This window comes from Zea mays, chromosome 6 (assembly GCF_902167145.1).
Source record: "Zea mays cultivar B73 chromosome 6, Zm-B73-REFERENCE-NAM-5.0, whole genome shotgun sequence".
NCBI classification, from domain to species: Eukaryota; Viridiplantae; Streptophyta; class Magnoliopsida; order Poales; family Poaceae; genus Zea; species Zea mays.
In genome coordinates this window covers 104209635-104230720 of record NC_050101.1, presented here as the reverse complement: position 1 = coordinate 104230720, position 21086 = coordinate 104209635, and the positions used below count along the sequence as shown (strand labels likewise).

Genomic DNA, 21086 nt, shown 5'->3' with positions numbered 1-21086 from the left:
ACCCAGAGTTAGCAAGTGGAGGCGGCCTTTTATTGATGTGCCAAAGCAAGCAGGTCAAAGCGATTGTCTTTTTTTTGTATGGAAGTACATGGAATATTATGATGGGGACAAAATGACCAAAGAAATCAATCCGGTTAGCCATGCTGTCAACTGATTTTCTATCTGTTTTGGTGCTTTTTTGTGTGTTTTCTATGTGTGCATCATAATATAGTCACTGACCATTATGATGTTTTTATGCCATTGCAGTTCAAGGGCCCGATATACAGATGTGAGCTATTGCATTACGAGATCTTCCACCCTTTGAACCAAGCTGAAATTCCTGGATCGCTTGATAAGTTTAAATTGGTGGTCGTCCGTTGCCAATTGAATGGGATAGTAGTCAGTCGAACAATTAGATTCATGCAAAAACAATCTGTTGTGTTATGCAGTAGTCAGAAACAATCAGTTGTGTTATGTTATCTCCAGAAACAATCCAGTAATGTTGTTTAGGTTGCAACCAGCGCACTGGTTCCATTTGCAACTGGTCTATTCATCTAGTTGTTATCGTACTCTAAACTGCAGTTTCCAATATTGTTTGAAAAATCCCAGCCATTGCAGTTGCAACCAATGTATGTTTTAGAGTTCCAACTGGATTATAATCGTAGTTGCAAAACAGTGTATGGTTTTGCAGTTGCAACCACTGTATATGTTTGTGTTCTGTACCCACCGGCGAGGTGGAGCCCTTCCATATGAGGCAGTTGCAACCAGCGTATATGTTACAGTTGCAACTGAAATTGTAATCGTAGTTGCAACTGACCATGACCACTCTTTTTTATTTCTATGTTTTGTAACCAGCATGATGGCAAACTTTGCAAACCTGTTTATGAGTAGTAGCAACTGTTATATGATAATAAAACAAGATATATTTTAATTATATGTCGAGACGTAAACAGATAACACAGATTCATGTATTATTCAGTGTATACATACAGTTGCAATCAGCGCAAGTACGATGTTGCAATTGGTTGGTCATGTGTGTCCACTGTTTTCCGAACAGTCACACAGTCATTATTGAGTTTAACTTACACAGAGTTATAAAATAAGATAAAATTGAAATATTACATTGGAGATTCAGTCAGATTCATAGTCATTCTTAATCACTTTCGTCCTGGTAATTAACATGGCAAGTTGTCGCCCTCCTAATTCTTGCAATCACCGCGTGTGCTGCTGACTCCTGCACCGCCATAGTGCACCCAGATTGCTGTGTATCATCCCCCTCACTCTGTGCCTCATCTTGATTCCCATCTAGTCCTTTTTTTATTGTTGGGCGACCTCTTTTTCTTGGAGTCCAACCTACAGTTTTCGCACTTCTCTTTTTGTCCTTATTCTCGGCCGCTCTGCTTCTGTTTGGGTTCTGAGGGCATGTTGTGCTATAGTGCCCCCTAACATGGCAGGTTTGGCACTCTCTTATGCCCTGACCCCCACTATATGTGCTGTATGGATTAGCAGGTTCCACACTATTTTTAGCACATTTAGCCCCACTGGCAGACTTCCTACCCTTCGTGCGCGACACTGGCGGTTCAGTCAATCTTAGATCAGTGAGGCAGTTTGCAGAATCTGGATTCAGGCCCGATTCTGGTGGTGGTGTAGGTCCAGTTGGCATCACAACAGGTTATATATTGTTGTCAGAACTTTGTTGTGTTGGTGCAATGGGACCAATATTCCGCCGTCCTTCTGCATCTTGCTGCAACTCAGTATTTGTTGCTTCGTCCGGACCAATCGGACCAATCTCCGCTGTTCGTAGAAGCTCAATCCCAGGAGTTATCATGTCGATGTGCCTGATAGTTTCAGTGTATGCTCTATCAGATTTGCTTCCCGCTCTTCCCAGTCGCATTAACTTTGGCAGCAGCTTCGATAACCTTGACTGCTTTGTCTCATTTTGACCACCAACACTCACATCGTGCCGGTCCCACGGAACCACAGATCTTGCATTACGTGTATATCGCTTCAGAATGTACTTTTCAGGTATGTTTTGGACTTGGAGGTGGGTGAATGCCTTTATTATGTGCATGCAGAACAGACCTGCATTTTTTTTTGTTGCAATTTGGATGTAAATATGCAGGAACATCAATGTTTAATTTTTTTAATGTAACGAGGTTGCAATTCATCTCACCTGTATGCTCCCACTGCATGCATTCGCATTTATACACGCCTGCTGCTTTGTCAGCCACCACCTTGAATGCGTGTTGTGCCCAGCAAAATGTCCCATCGTCTTTCTCATGTTTCACCAAGTAACCACATTCCACTCCCGGATCAGGCTCTATCACAAAAGCTGTGATGTTAATATATTCCCTCTTGTATTCATTGTACACAGCCCTGGTGTACACCCTGCTGAGTTGCTCATCAAATCTTGATTTGCAGGCTCTGACAACTTCAGTCTGCATCAAGACCAGCAGTTGCAATCACATCAGACAGCAGTTGCAATTACACCAGACAGCAGTTGTAATCATTGTTTGTTTAACCGATTTTGGGCATAGTTATATAGAAGTTGCAATCACACCAGACCATCAGTTGCAATTACACCAGACAACAATTGTAATCATTGTTTGTTTAACAAAATTTCCCAGAGTTATTCAGTGCTTGCATCCACACCACACCAGCAGTTGCAATTACAACACACCAGCAGTTGCAATCATTTTGTTTACATTTTTTTAACAGATATTTGGGTAGAATTATACAGTAGTTGCAATCACACCTAATGTGGTGTTGCAATCACACCACACCAGCAGTTGGAATCATTTATGTTTAATAGTTTTTTTACAATCAGACCAAAAAATTCAGGGGTGTGGGCAAATACCTGTGAGTAGTGTGACTCCCCAGCATCCATGTGGTCTGTGTGCTGAATTGTGTCAAGCACCCTCTTTGCAAATATATGCAGGCTTGTCACATTGTTAACATAACCATCTTTCAAAACCCTGTTTTGGCTCTCAGATCTCTGGGTGGAAGTCATTCGCCCACAGTACATGCCTTTGAAATATGTTGCTATCCATCTCTTCCTTTTCTGCCACAATGCAACAATTGCAGGGTGTTCTCTTATGCCACATTCATCCACCAGCTTATTCCACTCCACCTCAAATTGTGTGGGCCCCAGAGGATAGTTTATCAGGGACTGCAGTTTCTCCTTTAGATTATTATCATTGTGCAATTTGTACAGCTCCTCGAGCTCGTAATCCCATGTTCTTGTTATGTGCCATCGGCAATTTCGGTGTTGTGTCTTGTTAAACACAATCCTTATTGCTTCCTTCATCGCTGCATCTTCATCTGTGTGTCAAAAATAAAAATCAGCAAAAAAACCCTAATAGGTTTGCAATCAAGCAGTTTAAAATATTGCAATCATCTTCAAAGATACAGTTGTAACAACATAGCAGTAATTATGTGACAAGCATTTTTTTGTAGCCAAAGCATACCTGTAAGAATCACAAAAGGCTGCTGACCACCCATGCAACTTTTAAAGGTCTCAAAAAGCCATCTGAATGTGTCTATTGTTTCATCCCGAAGAAGTGCTTGGCCAAAGGACACATTTTTCAAATTATTGCTGCAACCCACAAACATGGCCAACGGCATATGCTTGTTGTTAGTCTTGTGTGTTGTGTCAAATGTGACTACATCCCCAAAATCCTTGTATTCTGCACGCTGACTTGCATAACACCAAAAAATGCTCCGAAACACATTTGTTTTTGGTTCAAAATCCACATCCCAGTAAAAGTATTCATTGTGTTCTTTGCACTCCCTGAAAAATTGGAACAGTTTATCCATGTCACCATCCCTCTCCTCCCTTGCTTGCTCAGCTTTCCTGTACCATAAAAGAAAAAACAAATGAAGATGCTGTTGTCAATATATCGCACAAAGATATGATGTCAGTTTTTTTATGACCTACTTGTTATGGACATCTTTCTCTGTGAACGGCCAGTTTTGACGGCCTCCAAATAATTCTGACATTACATTCACTGCTGCCTGTGTTGGCACACCACTCTTTGACATGATTGCAAACAGGTCATCCAACGCTGCCTCCCTCTGCTTATGAGAATCCATATATCTCACCATCCTTGGTGAGGGTTCAAGTTTGTGATTGTGTGCTTCCTGAACATGATGAAAATACCAAATATTGCGCTTCCTGTCCTCCTTGACCTTCACATAAGCAGGGCAACCAATTCTCATCGATGTCTTATTTGTCATAGGCTCCTCATTCTCTTGACCTGGCTTCAGAAACCCCTCACGGTTGCAAACCCAGTGTCTGGTTTCTTTACTAGTCCTTTTTGTTCTGACACTAAAACCAGCCAACTTTGCATAGTCAAGATAAAAGAGGTAGGCTTCTTCCTTTGTATCAAATGTTTGCTGCACCCTGGGGACAAACACATCAAGTATGTTTGCATTCTGCAGAACAACACGCAATCATGAGTTTTGCAATTAAAGGATACACCTAGTTGCAATCAACAAGCAACAAACGTTGCAACTCGAGCACAAACACACCATGCAATGGTAATCAGTGAGTAAAAACAGAGACTCAAGTTTGCAATTAGAGGATACACCTAGTTGCAATCAACAAGCAACAAACGTTGCAACTGGAGCACAAACACACCATGCAATTGTAATCAATGAGTAAAAACAGAGACTCAAGTTTGCAATTAGAGGATACACCTAGTTGCAATCAACAAGCAACAAACGTTGCAACTGGAGCACAAACACACCATGCAATTGTAATCAATGAGTAAAAACAGAGACTCAAGTTTGCAATTAGAGGATACACCTAGTTGCAATCAACAAGCAACAAACGCTGCAACAGAAAATCAACAAACGACGGTGGAGCAACAATTTTTGATTGTTTTTTTCTTACCGGATGGAACAGCTGGGCTGCATCAGGAGTGACCAGCGATCCAGGTGGAATTGAAGGCGATGGCGTCAGCAACGTCTTGTGATGCAAGGGATCACCTGATCCGCCGCGTACACCCGCTCCCGTTGTCGCAATCGGAGACGGCAATATCGGATCAGCACCTCCAGCCACAACAATCGCCAAGGAATTAGGGGAGGAGCATCGAGGCGATTCAAGGTGCGGCAGCGACGGTGGGGCCATGGATCTATGGTTAGAGGATCGGAGGAAGGAGGAGACGGTGGTGGCGCGGTGATAGGGATGCGCTCGGCGGCTGTGAGGGAGAGGGTGGCGCGGGGTCAGGGAGGCGCGCGGCGGCGGGGGGGGGGGGGGGGGCAGGGAGGTGCGGGAACAGGACGGCCGAGGGCGCGCTGAGGCTTGATCGGGGTGTATTTATATATTACGCCTAGGTGCATTCAATATAGAGAATGCACCCAGGTGCATTTTAGTGCTGTCGTGTATATATATATATATACTAGTAGGGTGCCCGTGCGTTGCAACGGAACCAAATTATAATACGATAACTTACATGTCTCTGTTGTATGTTATAGATATGTGTCCGTGCGTTGCGACAGAAGTAAAAGATTTGTATGAAACATTAATACGGAATGACAAACATTACTATAATATGCAAAATCCGTGTGGAAAACATTATCAATATCACACTAAGGGATTTTATATGTTTACAGGTGGCCCTAAAGCTACATGCTTTGGATGTGTGGGGTTTGCTGCGTTCTCAGTGGCAATTGAGAAGTTCTTTGATCGGCATACTTGAAATGACCATGTTTGTTTGATTCCAAAACCATAGGGATTGAGGTGGATTGGAAGGGATTAAAGAGGATTTTGACTTGTAGGGGATTTGATCCCCCTCAATCCCTATGGATCAGAGCCTTAGCTGAGCATGAGCAGCGTTGGCAGAAGAACCTGATTGTTTGCAACATTCAGTCATCTACAACTCATGAAGGACTGTAACCTAATTTTTTTTTACTTATTCCCAGTGGATTCGTAATTACTGAACTACTGGAACGCCTAAGAGATCTACCCTGATCAATATCGATGCACGATGACATTGACCAGAGTTGTTGTTCTCGAATGTGTTTTATGTTATTCTCGACATCTGCAGCCAACGAGTCTCTATTTATTGTTGTAATCTGTTGGCGATGCTGACTGAAGTCATTGAACGTTTGTTGTTCTTCCCTTCGCTGCTCATGTAACCAAGTGATCCACATAGAACTCCTTTCATCCTTCTACATTTTATCCGTCAACGCAATAATTGTGTCAGGATAAATGTATAGTTCGATAATTAAATCTTTGATTTTGTCATTGCCACATAAAATTGCCAGCCATAGTAGTTCTTACGGCTTGTCTGAAATGAAAGCATCATTTCTGTCCAATAATGATCTGTTAAGTTATAAGGGTCATCATGCAGTACCATGTAAGATCTTTTCATAGTATAAAAGAGAAGGAAGTGATACAGAAAGAGGGCATAGTTGTTTTGCGGAACAATCGCATGGTAACATTAGTTGTTGGTTATCAACTCACAATATCGGTTGTCTTAAGGAATGGTTTCTTATGGGATAGTCAAAAGAACCTTGATGATGTTACATTAGACGTCGCGCTGTGGACTGTCCATGGATACATGGCTTACTACTGGAAAAATAATCCTAGAACAAATCTAGCCCGTGTCGAGGACATGTGGACTGATTCTAACGGGAAAAAAAAGCAATCTGCTAAGCCTCGCTACATGATGTTTACTATGACCAGCTGCTTGCTTTTCTTTATTGTTTTCAGTCTCCGGCTCAGCTGATGATTTGATCCTGGCGTTGAGGACGACCTAGAGAGCCTTCGGAACATGGAGCTAATTTTCGATAATGGCGATGAGCAAGGAAGCTTCATCGGCATCAGGCGCCTGATCATCTGCAGTAAAGAGAGAGGAAAAAAAAGATTGTCAGTTCAAACTCCAATACAAAATGATGTCACGACTCACGAATGGTCTATATATTTTCCTCACAAAGTGTAGCTTCCGTAATCATATACCTGAGGGCAGATTGGAAATGATCTGCTCGACTATTCTACCACCGTTCACACCACGCCCCTTCTCCTCGCCCTTGCTACCGTGACCAGCGTCGCCAGCGCTCGTCTTGGCACCATCCTCAGCGCTGCCGCTGCGGTCCCCGTTGGCGCCGGACACGACCACGCCAATCCTGGAAGCCACAGCGCTAAGTATCCCACCACCGTTGGATTCATCCCCCTGCTTCTCTCCACCGTTACTGCCACCACGGGCCGCTTCGCCATTGCTCGACTTAGCGTCGTCCCCGCTGCCGCCAATGCAAACATTTATTCAATAATATTGACATGTTGGAACACCAATGCAAACATGGCATTTATGATACGACAACTAAAATAACAGGAGAGAAAAATGATCATGACTGAAAGGGAAATGTGCCCTTGGGCCATTTCTAAGTATTTTGGTGATTGAGTGCCAACTCAAGTGCTTAAATGTGAATTTATGCCATGGATGAATAAAGTGCAAATCAAGAGCAAAGGTATGTTTCTAAGTCTTAGTACATTGGTTTTGTGTACTAATATGCTTGTCTAAGTATTGGAAACAGGAAGAAAAAGAAAAGAAAAGAGTTGGCTGTGTACAGCCAGAAGGCTGCTTCGGTCTGGAGCACCGGACTGTCCGGTGGTGCACCGGACAGTGTCCGGTGCGCCAGGCTGCCTCGGCCGAAGAGGTCGCTCTCGAGAATTTGCTGACGGCGTACGGCTAAAATTCACCGGACTGTCCGGTGTGCACCGGACTGTCCGGTGAGCCAACGGTCGGCCGGGCCAACGGTCGGCCGCGGATTCTGCGCGCGACACGTGGCCAAGCCAACGGTCGGAAGGGGGCACCGGACTGTCCGGTGTGCACCGGACATGTCCGGTGCGCCAACGGCTCCCAGATCTGCAACGGTCGGCTTCGCCATTTAAGGAAAGGAATCGGGCACCGGACACTGTCCGGTGTGCACCGGACTGTCCGGTGCGCCCGATGACAGAAGGCAAGGATGGCCTTCCAGATTTGTTCTCAACGGCTCCTAGCTGCCTTGGGGCTATAAAAGGGACCCCTAGGCGCATGGAGGAGTAAACCAAGCATTCCTACAACATTCCTAAGCACCAAGACATCGATCTCGCGCATTCATTTCATTGTGATAGCATATAGAGCTCTTGTGGAGTTGTGAACTCTTTGAGTTGTGTTGCGAGCTCTTGTTGCGACTTGTGTGCGTGTTGTTGCTCTGATCTTTTGAAGTCTTGTGTGCGTTGCTCATTCCCCCTTTGCTCTGTGTTCTTTGTGAACTTCAATTGTAAGGGCGAGAGGCTCCAAGTTGTGGAGATTCCTCGCAAACGGGATTGAGAAAAAGCAAGCAAAACACTGTGGTATTCAAGTGGGTCTTTGGACCGCTTGAGAGGGGTTGATTGCAACCCTCGTCCGTTGGGACGCCACAACGTGGAGTAGGCAAGCGTTGGTCTTGGCCGAACCACGGGATAAACCACTGTGTCATCTCTGTGATTGATCTCTTGTGGTATTGTGTTTTGTTGAGACTCCTTTCTAGCCACTTGGCATTTATTGTGCTAACACTTAACAAGTTTTTGTGGCTGTAAGCTTAAGTTTTATAGGATCACCTATTCACCCCCCCCTCTAGGTGCTCTCAATTGGTATCAGAGCCGTTCTCTTCAAGAAAGGGACTAACCGCCCGAAGAGATGGATCCTAAGGGGAAGGGAATCGTGATCAACGACAAGGAAAAGGAGTCCTTCGTCAACGAGCCAAAAGATGACAAATCCAACGACTCTGGCTCGGGCCACAGACGTAAAGATGGGAAGAAGAAGAAGACAAGACGTATCAAGGAGATCGTCTACTACAACAGCGACGAGTCTACTTCTTCCCACAAGGACGACGACTACGACAAACAAAAGACGGTTAACTCAAACTTTTCTTTTGATTATTCGCGCATTCCGCATAGCTCAAATGCTCATTTGCTCCCCATTCCACTTGGCAAGCCTCCTCACTTTGATGGAGAGGACTACGGATTTTGGAGTCACAAAATGCGTACACACCTATTATCTCTCCATCCAAGCATTTGGGAGATTGTGGAAAGTGGAATGAAATTTGATAGCTCGGATAGTCCTTCGTTTATTAATGAACAGATCCATAAAAATGCACAAGCTACTACTGTGTTGCTAGCCTCTTTGTGCAGGGACGAGTATCACAAGGTGAGCGGCTTGGACAATGCCAAGCAGATTTGGGACACCCTCAAGATCTCTCATGAGGGGAATGATGTCACCTTACTCACCAAGATGGAGTTGGTGGAAGGCGAGCTCGGACGATTCGCGATGATAAGGGGTGAGGAGCCGACGCAAACATACAACCGGCTCAAGATCCTTATCAACAAAATAAGGAGCTACGGAAGCACGCGATGGACGGATCACGACGTCGTCCGCCTAATGCTAAGGTCATTTACCGTTCTTGATCCTCATCTCGTGAACAATATTCGTGAGAATCCCAGGTACACGAAGATGACACCCGAGGAGGTACTCGGAAAATTCGTAAGCGGGCGGATGATGATCAAGGAGGCAAGATACGTGGACGACGCCTTGAATGGACCGATCAATGAGCCTCAACCCCTTGCTCTCAAGGCAACAAGAAGCAAGGAGGCGCTACCTAGCAGGGTGGCACAAATTGAGGCGGCCGGACTTAATGATGAAGAGATGGCCCTCATCATCAAAAGATTCAAGATGGCGCTTAAAGGTCGCAAGGGACAGCCAAGCAAGACCAAAGCCAAGGGGAAGCGTTCGTGCTTCAAATGCGGTAAGCTTGGTCATTTTATTGCTAACTGTCCCGACAATGATAGTGATCAGGACCAAGGGAACAAGAGGGAGAAGAAGAAGAATTATAAGAAGGCAAAGGGCGAGGCTCATCTTGGCAAGGAGTGGGATTCGGACTGCTCCTCGTCTGACTCCGACAATGAGGGACTCGCCGCCACTGCCTTCAACAAGTCATCCCTCTTCCCCAACGAGCGTCACACTTGCCTCATGGCAAGAGAGAAGAAGGTAATCACTCGTAATGATGTCACTTATGATTCTTCTAGTGATGATGAGTCTAGTGATGATGAAATAGATTACTCTAGTTTGTTCAAGGGATTGGATAGAAATAAAATTGATAAAATCAATGAATTGATTTATGCCTTGAATGAAAAGGATAGGCTTTTAGAAAAGCAAGAGGATTTGTTGTATGATGAACATGATAAGTTTGTAGAGGCACAAAAATCCTATGCTTTAGAAGTTAAAAGAAATGAAGTGCTTTCTAGTGAATTATCTTCTTGTCATGAAAACATTGCTACTTTAAAGAGTGTTAATGATGACTTAAATGCTAAACTAGAAGTAGCTAGTAAATCAACATCTTGTGTAGAAATTGTTGAAACTTGCACTAGGTGTAAAGATCTTAATGTTGATGCTTGTAGTAAACATCTAGTTTCAATTTCTAAATTGAATGATGAAGTGGCTAGTCTTAATGCTCAACTTAAGGCTAGCAAAAGCGAATTTGATAATCTAAAATTTGCAAGGGATGCCTACACGATTGGTAGACACCCCTCAATTAAGGATGGACTTGGCTTCAAAAGGGAAGCCAAGAACTTAACAAGCCATAAGGCTCCCATTCCCGCTAAGGAGAAAGGGAAGGCCCCTATGGCTACTAGTGCTAAAAAGAACCATGCCTTTTTGTATCATGATAGGAAAAATTCTAGAAATGTTTTTAGAAGTTATGATGCTTTTGATTCACATGCTTATGATTCTTATGCTATGACTGCTTCTAGTTCTCATGTTGTGCATGATAGAAAGGTTGGTAGAAGAAATGTTATTCACAATATGCCTAGGAGAAATGTTGTTAATGCTCATAGGAAAGTTCATGGACCTTCTACAATTTATCATGCCCTAAATGCTTCCTTTGCTATTTGTAGAAAGGATAGGAAGATAGTTGCTAGGAAGTTAGGGGCAAAATGCAAGGGAGACAAAACTTGCATTTGGGTCCCTAAGGATATTTGCACTAACCTTGTAGGACCCAACAAGAGTTGGGTACCTAAGTCCCAAGCCTAAATCTGCCTTGCAGGTTTATGCATCCGGGGGTTCAAGCTGGATTATTGATAGCGGATGCACAAACCATATGACGGGGGAGAAGAAGATGTTCACCTCCTACGTCAAGAATAAAGATTCCCAAGATTCAATTATATTCGGTGATGGGAATCAAGGCAAGGTAAAAGGGTTAGGTAAAATTGCAATTTCTAATGAGCACTCTATCTCTAATGTGTTTTTAGTAGAGTCTCTTGGATATAATTTGCTATCTGTTAGTCAATTATGCAACATGGGGTATAACTGTCTATTTACAAATATAGATGTGTCTGTCTTTAGAAGAAGTGATGGTTCACTAGCATTTAAGGGTGTATTAGACGGCAAACTTTATTTAGTTGATTTTGCAAAAGAGGAGGCCGGTCTAGATGCATGCTTAATAGCTAAGACTAGCATGGGCTGGCTGTGGCATCGCCGCTTAGCACATGTGGGGATGAAGAACCTTCACAAGCTTCTAAAGGGAGAACACGTGATAGGTTTGACTAACGTACAATTCGAAAAAGATAGACCTTGTGCAGCTTGTCAAGCAGGTAAACAAGTGGGAGGAGCACATCACAGCAAGAATGTGATGACCACATCAAGACCCCTGGAGCTGCTACACATGGACCTCTTCGGACCCGTCGCCTATCTGAGCATAGGAGGAAGTAAGTATGGTCTAGTTATTGTTGATGACTTTTCCCGCTTCACTTGGGTGTTCTTTTTGCAAGATAAGTCTGAAACCCAAGGGACCCTCAAGCGCTTCCTCAGGAGAGCTCAAAATGAGTTTGAGCTCAAGGTGAAGAAGATAAGGAGCGACAACGGGTCGGAGTTCAAGAACCTTCAAGTGGAGGAGTTCCTTGAGGAGGAAGGGATCAAGCACGAGTTCTCCGCTCCCTACACACCACAGCAAAATGGTGTGGTAGAGAGGAAGAACAGGACGCTAATCGACATGGCGAGGACTATGCTTGAAGAATTCAAGACCCCCGAGCGTTTTTGGTCGGAAGCCGTGAACACGACTTGCCACGCCATCAACAGGGTCTACCTTCACCGCCTCCTCAAGAAGACGTCATATGAGCTTCTAACCGGTAACAAACCCAATGTATCGTACTTTCGTGTATTTGGGAGCAAGTGCTACATTCTAGTGAAGAAGGGTAGAAATTCTAAATTTGCTCCCAAAGCAGTAGAAGGGTTTTTGTTAGGTTATGACTCAAATACAAAGGCGTATAGAGTCTTCAACAAATCATCGGGTTTGGTTGAAGTCTCTAGCGACGTTGTATTTGATGAGACTAATGGCTCTCTAAGAGAGCAAGTTGTTGATCTTGATGATGTAGATGAAGAAGACGTTCCAACGGCCGCTATGCGCACCATGGCGATTGGTGATGTGCAACCACAGGAACAATTGGAGCAAGATCAACCTTCTTCCGCAACTATGGTGCAACCCCCAACTCAAGACGATGAACAGGTTCATCAACAGGAGGCGTGTGATCAAGGGGGAGCACAAGATGATCATGTGATGGAGGAAGATGCGCAACCGGCACCTCCAACCCAAGTCCGAGCGGTGATTCAAAGGGATCATCCTGTCGACCAAATTTTGGGTGACATTAGTAAGGGAGTAACTACTCGATCTAGATTAGTTAATTTTTGTGAGCATTACTCCTTTGTCTCTTCTATTGAGCCTTTCAGGGTAGAGGAGGCCTTGCTAGATCCGGACTGGGTGTTGGCCATGCAGGAGGAGCTCAACAACTTCAAGCGCAATGAAGTTTGGACACTGGTGCCTTGTCCCAAGCAAAATGTTGTGGGAACCAAGTGGGTGTTCCGCAACAAACAGGACGAGCACGGGGTGGTGACGAGGAACAAGGCTCGACTTGTGGCAAAAGGGTATGCCCAAGTCGCAGGTTTGGACTTTGAGGAGACGTTTGCTCCTGTGGCTAGGCTAGAATCAATTCGTATCTTGCTAGCATATGCCGCTCACCATTCTTTCAGGTTGTTCCAAATGGATGTGAAGAGCGCTTTCCTCAACGGGCCAATCAAGGAGGAGGTGTACGTGGAGCAACCCCCTGGCTTCGAGGATGAACGGTACCCTGACCATGTGTGTAAGCTCTCTAAGGCGCTCTATGGACTTAAGCAAGCCCCAAGAGCATGGTATGAATGCCTTAGAGACTTTCTAATTATTAATGCTTTCAAGGTTGGGAAAGCCGATCCAACTCTGTTCACTAAGACATGTGATGGTGATTTGTTTGTGTGCCAAATTTATGTCGATGACATAATATTTGGTTCTACTAACCAAAAGTCTTGTGAAGAGTTTAGCAGGGTGATGACGCAGAAATTCGAGATGTCGATGATGGGCGAGTTGAACTACTTCCTTGGGTTCCAAGTGAAGCAACTCAAGGACGGCACCTTCATCTCCCAAACAAAGTACACGCAAGATCTGCTAAAGCGGTTTGGGATGAAGGACGCCAAGCCCGCAAAGACTCCGATCGGAACCGACGGACACACCGACCTCAACAAAGGAGGTCAGTCCATTGATCAAAAAGCATACCGGTCAATGATAGGGTCTTTACTTTATTTATGTGCTAGTAGACCGGACATTATGCTTAGCGTATGCATGTGTGCTAGATTTCAATCTGATCCTAAGGAGTGTCACTTAGTGGCGGTGAAGCGAATTCTTAGATATTTGGTTGCTACGCCTTGCTTCGGGCTCTGGTATCCAAAGGGGTCTACATTTGACTTAGTTGGATACTCAGACTCCGACTATGCTGGATGTAAGGTCGATAGGAAGAGTACATCAGGGACGTGCCAATTCTTAGGAAGGTCCCTGGTGTCGTGGAACTCTAAGAAACAAACCTCCGTTGCCCTATCCACCGCTGAGGCCGAGTATGTTGCCGCAGGACAGTGTTGCGCGCAACTACTCTGGATGAGGCAAACCCTCCGAGACTTTGGCTACAATCTGAGCAAAGTCCCACTCCTATGCGATAATGAGAGTGCTATCCGCATGGCGGAAAATCCTGTTGAACACAGCCGCACAAAGCACATAGACATCCGGCATCACTTTTTGAGAGACCACCAGCAAAAGGGAGATATCGAAGTGTTTCATGTTAGCACCGAGAACCAGCTAGCCGATATCTTTACCAAGCCTCTAGATGAGAAGACCTTTTGCAGGCTGCGTAGTGAGCTAAATGTCTTAGATTCGCGGAACTTGGATTGAATTGTAGCATACATGTGTTTATGCCTTTGATCATGTTCATTCTGCATTTTGTTGCTTATTGTGGTGCTCAAGTTGTACAAACACTCCCTGGACCTCATAAGTCCTTTTTGCAAGTGATGCACACATTTAGGGGGAGATGTGCTACAACTTGACCCTTTGAGACTAACCATTTGCTTGAGTTTGCTTGATTTAGTCTCGAAGGTGGATTGAAAAGGAAAGGTGAACTTGGACCATGCAAGACTTCCACTGCACTCCGATGAGAGGGTAACTTATTCCAAGTTCATCTCTATGATCTTATTGCCTTTGTACTCTAAATTGAAGATTTTGGTGAGGCAATGGGGTTAAAGGGCCAAGATTGATCCCGTTTTGGTGCTTGATGCCAAAGGGGGAGAAAATAAAGGCCAAAGTGATAAATGGATCAGCTACCACTTGAGAGATTTTGAAAACAGTAGAATAGAGCTTTTTGTTTGTCAAATCTCTCTTGTTGTCTCTCTTGTCAAAAGTTGGCTTCTTGTGGGGAGAAGTGTTGATTATGAAAAAAAGGGGAGTTTTTGAAATCTTTAATCAATCTCTTTTGGAATGACTCTCTTTATGCTTCAACATGTGTGTTTGACTTAGAGATAGAGATTTGAGTTTGATTTGCAAAAACAAACCAAGTGGTGGCAAAGGATGATCCATATATGCCAAATTAAATCAAAATGAATTTGAGTTTTTATTTGAAGTGATATTGCACTTGTTCTAGTTGCTTTATGTTGTGTTGGCATAAATCACCAAAAAGGGGGAGATTGAAAGGGAAATGTGCCCTTGGGCCATTTCTAAGTATTTTGGTGATTGAGTGCCAACTCAAGTGCTTAAATGTGAATTTATGCCATGGATGAATAAAGTGCAAATCAAGAGCAAAGGTATGTTTCTAAGTCTTAGTACATTGGTTTTGTGTACTAATATGCTTGTCTAAGTATTGGAAACAGGAAGAAAAAGAAAAGAAAAGAGTTGGCTGTGTACAGCCAGAAGGCTGCTTCGGTCTGGAGCACCGGACTGTCCGGTGGTGCACCGGACAGTGTCCGGTGCGCCAGGCTGCCTCGGCCGAAGAGGCCGCTCTCGGGAATTTGCTGACGGCGTACGGCTAAAATTCACCGGACTGTCCGGTGTGCACCGGACTGTCCGGTGAGCCAACGGTCGGCCGGGCCAACGGTCGGCCGCGGATTCTGCGCGCGACACGTGGCCAAGCCAACGGTCGGAAGGGGGCACCGGACTGTCCGGTGTGCACCGGACATGTCCGGTGCGCCAACGGCTCCCAGATCTGCAACGGTCGGCTTCGCCATTTAAGGAAAGGAATCGGGCACCGGACACTGTCCGGTGTGCACCGGACTGTCCGGTGCGCCCGATGACAGAAGGCAAGGATGGCCTTCCAGATTTGTTCTCAACGGCTCCTAGCTGCCTTGGGGCTATAAAAGGGACCCCTAGGCGCATGGAGGAGTAAACCAAGCATTCCTACAACATTCCTAAGCACCAAGACATCGATCTCGCGCATTCATTTCATTGTGATAGCATATAGAGCTCTTGTGGAGTTGTGAACTCTTTGAGTTGTGTTGCGAGCTCTTGTTGCGACTTGTGTGCGTGTTGTTGCTCTGATCTTTTGAAGTCTTGTGTGCGTTGCTCATTCCCCCTTTGCTCTGTGTTCTTTGTGAACTTCAATTGTAAGGGCGAGAGGCTCCAAGTTGTGGAGATTCCTCGCAAACGGGATTGAGAAAAAGCAAGCAAAACACCGTGGTATTCAAGTGGGTCTTTGGACCGCTTGAGAGGGGTTGATTGCAACCCTCGTCCGTTGGGACGCCACAACGTGGAGTAGGCAAGCGTTGGTCTTGGCCGAACCACGGGATAAACCACTGTGTCATCTCTGTGATTGATCTCTTGTGGTATTGTGTTTTGTTGAGACTCCTTTCTAGCCACTTGGCATTTATTGTGCTAACACTTAACAAGTTTTTGTGGCTGTAAGCTTAAGTTTTACAGGATCACCTATTCACCCCCCCCCCTCTAGGTGCTCTCAATGACCACACATCACAGGCATGTATGCCCTTAAAAAAAGCAGCAAGCTTTCCAAGTTACTACAAGAGCCAAAGATCGACTAACATAAACGAGCACATGAGCTCAACATATCGCTAAGAAAAAACAGTGATGTAATCTCATTCAATATACAAAACAGAAGGATCCTTTGCATTGCAGTCACTGAGCATCATCCACCAAAACTCCAAAAAAACATTCTGACAGCACCAACGGCCTTCAGCCCCTGCTAAACAGCCACCTGGAGGTTCAGTTCAGGCAGGGAAGCAAGTACAATACCAGGGAGATTAAGCATAAACAAAGACAAGCAGTGTTACCTCACTTAGTCTCTCCCTCATTGTTAAGCATGAAGCGAGGGAATATAGCATGGACATCATCGACAACATCCTAACCAAGAAGTTAGCGATAGAACATTAGTGTTGGAATTTTCTTAAGCCTGTCTGCCTAATTATCTCCCAGATGTGATGGTTGCTTCATATACACAACTTCAATGTCCGTGGAACTAAAGAACTTTTAAGTATGTTCCAGCAATTTAGTCATTAGAAAATATTCCCATCACTTCAGCTCTGAGGTTCAGACATATTATTTCATATTATTGTTTGAATTTACTTTAGGAAACGTATAACCCGATTTTACAGTGTAGGGTTCAGATATATCCTATTTGTAGTTATGTTTCCTATTCTCTTGTTTCTTTTCAGTGTGATTTCTTTTCGAAAATCAGTGGATCAAGTTCACCTGCCTCATCGCTACAATCCTAGCCATCAAAAAAATTATATGTTAATAAATGGACAATATATTTGCTATTTATCATTAGATACTTGAGAAGATTTTAAACTGAAGCAAAAAATAATTAGGATTCAGAAATACACAGAACATGTTATTCACTATTCTATTTGCTAGTTGTTAGCCACTTAGTCTGTTACCTGAAGTCCTGAACTGGCCAAACAAGTGAAGTCCTTGTCTCCTGCGATGCGGGCTGCTTCTCTCCTCTGCTTCTTATTGACATATATAATGCTACCTGATCTTCATATCGTTCATTATTCTAGCCCTAAATACACAACAAATTTACTGATTAACGATTATGACCATAACAATAGAGCTGGTTAGAATACAAAATGCACCTAGGAACGGTTCATTTTAAAAATATGTGAAGCCTATAAGCTTAAAAAAATAGTGATTAATAATTAAATCATGTTCCTGGTTGGATTTCTTTCTAATTGTTCAACAGAAACAATTACGTCTAAGAAACACGTAGTAGTAATGCGAAGGTTAGTGTTCCCAAAATCTGTCCATGTGTACCTAAGCCCTGCTGAACTTATTGAGTTACACAAAATGCCACCAATAATATATCATCTAAGGCATTATAGTGCTTGAATGGAACCATAAGTACCTTCCCTCTAAACTGTTAGTTCAAATCTAGCACTAAAAACATACTACAGATTAAAAGGTGCGCATAACTACCATACACTGTGAACCAAGTACCAATTAGAGATTACATTGAAGTATTGAACCAAGCTCTTTGGTTGTGGCTACCTCCTCCTCTCTCGCATGTTAGTTTCCCCTTGCGATTCATTTCGTCTTCTGTTCTGTCCACCATGAGCAGCCTCATTCATCCCCTGTATACTCAGCAGAAAATCAAGATGAAGTAGCACTGAGGAATGATGAGCAAACCTAATTAAGCATTTAGAGCCATGCAAATAGTTATTAAACCGTGTAGATTCAATTCCTGGGCCATGAATCTGAGTAACTCATCGAACATGCTTTCGGTAAGCATCAAGTTTGCTTTGATTCAACGTTTTTCCTGTGGCCTTTATGCAAACAGGGAACTTAAAATTTTAAGAGCTATGGGAGACAAAAACAGCAGGGAAGGGAACCTACGGCGACGTTAGGAAGAGAACTGCCAAAGGAGGGTGGCAAAGGAGGAAACCTGGCTAGTGTTTGAGATGGATCACTGGAGGGGCCAACCTGTGATGTCCATCGCATGTCCCCATCCAGCTCGACCTTCCTGCCACCGGCCGCAGATGCATCCAGCACCATGCCCATTTGCTCACTGGAGGCCTGGTACACACCTCCTTCACTACCCGGCTCACCAGCTACATGCCTACACCAGTCCCGCTTTGTTGTTGCTCTGGTGTTTGAGGATCATGAGGTGCTTGGGCTTCAGGTTGTGGAGACAGAGTCTGCGGCTTCAAAGCTACCTTTGGTTTTGTCATGATCGGTTTGCAGAACCTGTAAAAATGGTTTCAGAAGCAACAGTCTGAATCAATGTCATACTAAAATTGATGAAGAGTGTTTTTGTTGCAAAGACCAGAAAGTGGAGAAGCGATGCAAGCTTGATTCTGGAAATACCAAGCCCTTAGCTTGGGAAAAGAATCAATATAAATCGGCTGAGCAGGAACCTCATTTACTGAGCCCATATCATTACAAGAATCCCTATTAGAGGCAGATGAATTTGAGAACTCAATGTGATTATTGTGCATCAACAACAGATAGTCCAGAGTCAGTTCCAGCTTTACTGAGCCTCCACGACCAGCAATACAATACTCTTGAGGAGGTCTATAAAACTTCCACAAGCGAAGAAGACAAAGAAATGCACAAGAGAAGACTCTATAAACAGATATTTCACCATGAATGGTAGACTTGTGATTAGGAGGCGGTGGTATTGACCCAAAAGCCTCACATATTGGCATTAACACCACAACAACATCTGGAACTTGTATCACATAAAGATTTTCTTAAATTCAGGAACAACAATCAGTGCAATAATGTTAAATAATTTTGTGCCCAATTAATAAAATGATTTACATTTGTGACATAGAATATTAGAACACGCATAACACTACTACTACTTGCAGGATACCTAAATAAATGCTCTGATTGTTGCACTGATTGCTGTAATGTGGGGAATAATGTGATGTGTAAGCTGAGGTACTTGAGGGTCAGGATACCCCTCTTGGACTGCACCTCGTCACCGACGTAGGCGTCCTTCTGCCCCATCTCGACCATGACACCAATGTGGCGCGGGCGCCCCACGATGCTGGGGAAGACGGCCCTCAGGGCGTCATCGCCAGCGAACCCAGCCTGCCAAGGTTGGTGTTGTTGTTAGGGCCCCAGCAGCCACCGAGAACCTTGCATTCTCAAGAACAGATGTGACCAAACCGGTGGCTTACCTTGACCATGCCAGTTCTGTTGTCGCAGACGAGGGGCTGCATATCCTCGGCATCGGCCATTTTCTACCTACACCAGAGCTCGCTCGACGTTTGTTAAAACAAGAAGAAAGTGTCCATGAGTTGCTCTACAGAATCCGTTCTAAAAGGCATCAATTGAAGCTATTCTCTGTTTCTATTTTGCTCCCAGCATAAGACAGTAATAAAAAAAACATGGCATTGACCACCAAACCACAGATCGGGCCATGCATTTCGTTAACGAAAGGCCCGCGACGACGCTAGATCACGCGCGCAAGCACGCGGATCTGCTGCATTTGAAATAAACGCACGCCCCAATTCTAGCGAGATCTAGCCGGATCCGCGGCAGGAGTGCGCAAGCGCGAGATCGAATCGGCTTGGCATGACCCCGAGCGAGCAATGCTAGGCGAATCTTGGAGAGCCGCACCACGCCCCCGCACCACGCGCTGGCAGGAGCAGGCAGAGAGGGACTCTAGGGTGACTGCAGAGATGGTGAGAGAGTTACCGGATTAACGGAGGATCCGCGGTGAGGAGGCGAGGTGCGGTGAGCTCAGGCAGGCAGAGAAGAGCAGAGGAAGAGAGAGCGGTGGTGGTGATGGTTCTGTAGGGTTGCTCCCGTGGCCGCGAACCTCTTGGCTCAAAAATGACCTCGAACCTCTTGGCTCGCGACGGGTGGGAATCACGCCGAGCGTCGGCTTTCTGCTGTGGCTGCCATCACCGCCTGCAGAAGAGAGAGGTGGGCATCGACGGGAGCGCTATCGAGGGGCAGAGGGAGAATGGAGGTGGCGGCGGCTGGAAGAAAAGGGAGGGGTTAGGGTTTGCCCCCACCTAGCCTTCCGCCTCTGGACCCGGGCCCAACGACAACGATGGAGTGAGGCGGAGGGGAGGAGTCGGGAAAGGCTAGGGGACGGGACTGACCTGCTCCTTTGCCATGGGCCGCCATCAGATCGACAAGCGCAACGACCTCGTGCGGGAGGCACTGCGATGCTCGGGGTAGGGGTGCGGATGGGGGATGGAGTTGTCGCGCGTGGCGCGGCGGTGATGGTGGGGTGTCACGGATGGGGGCGGGGATGGCGGCGGCGGGGCTGGAATATCACGAGCGAGATCGCGGGAGGCAGAACACGCGCACATGTGCACGCCTACAATAAGGACTTATAGAGTAGTAAAGATATATATATATATATATATATATATATATATATATATACCTCACTCCTTTGAACTATGGTTGCCCTGTATAGTGTCTAGCGCTTATTGCACTTCCCTGGCAGCATGCAGATGCAGCAAAAGTGCAAAACCAGTAGGATAGCGCCGATTTTTTGTATTTTAGCCCCTAAACTGAAGTAAATTCACGTTTAGACCTAAAAAAATTTTAAATGCAGTTTTGGACCCTTTGCTCGGCGCCATAGGCCGTGGCGCCGAGCTAACACAGCTCGGCGCCACAGCCTATGGCGCCGAGCTGTGACGTGGCCGCAACGGCTAGTTGCGTCCAGGGCTTACCTGGCTCTGACGTGGCGGCGGCGCGGCCTCGTAGCTCGGCGCCACAGATCTTGGCGCCGAGGTACGAATGCCTATAAAAACGCCCGCGCGGCT

General features: G+C 45.2%; 2 protein-coding genes across 17 annotated transcripts; both read right to left on the bottom strand.

The window, feature by feature from the left end:
* Nucleotides 1–1651: 1651 nt before the first annotated feature.
* LOC109940491 (protein FAR1-RELATED SEQUENCE 3-like) lies at nt 1652–2240 on the bottom strand. Its single transcript, XM_020540027.1, has 2 exons — nt 2153–2240; nt 1652–2061 (listed from the first exon to the last, which is right to left on the bottom strand). Exons 1-2 carry the CDS (start codon nt 2169–2171, stop codon nt 1652–1654), a joined length of 429 nt encoding a protein of 142 aa, XP_020395616.1. The 5' UTR covers nt 2172–2240.
* A 4156-nt stretch (nt 2241–6396) lies between these two features.
* LOC103629677 (uncharacterized) lies at nt 6397–20554 on the bottom strand. 16 transcript variants are annotated; one of them, XR_004850230.1, is made up of 8 exons: nt 19273–19385; nt 18274–18537; nt 17805–17889; nt 17232–17356; nt 16626–16695; nt 16378–16537; nt 6944–7224; nt 6397–6823 (listed from the first exon to the last, which is right to left on the bottom strand). XR_004850230.1 is itself a non-coding variant. In XM_020539359.3 (4 exons), the coding sequence occupies exons 2-4, from the start codon at nt 18333–18335 to the stop codon at nt 6765–6767; spliced, it is 402 nt and encodes a 133-aa protein (XP_020394948.1). In that variant the 5' UTR covers nt 18336–18537; nt 20412–20554; the 3' UTR covers nt 6397–6764. The 16 variants fall into 16 exon arrangements, 4 of the variants coding, with proteins under 4 accessions (XP_020394948.1, XP_020394945.1, XP_020394946.1 ...); XR_002262752.1 differs by having other exon boundaries at nt 16378–16549; nt 17805–17894; nt 17980–18537; nt 19273–19360; XR_002262751.1 differs by having other exon boundaries at nt 17805–17894; nt 17980–18537; nt 19273–19360.
* Between the last annotated feature and the right edge of the window lie 532 nt (nt 20555–21086).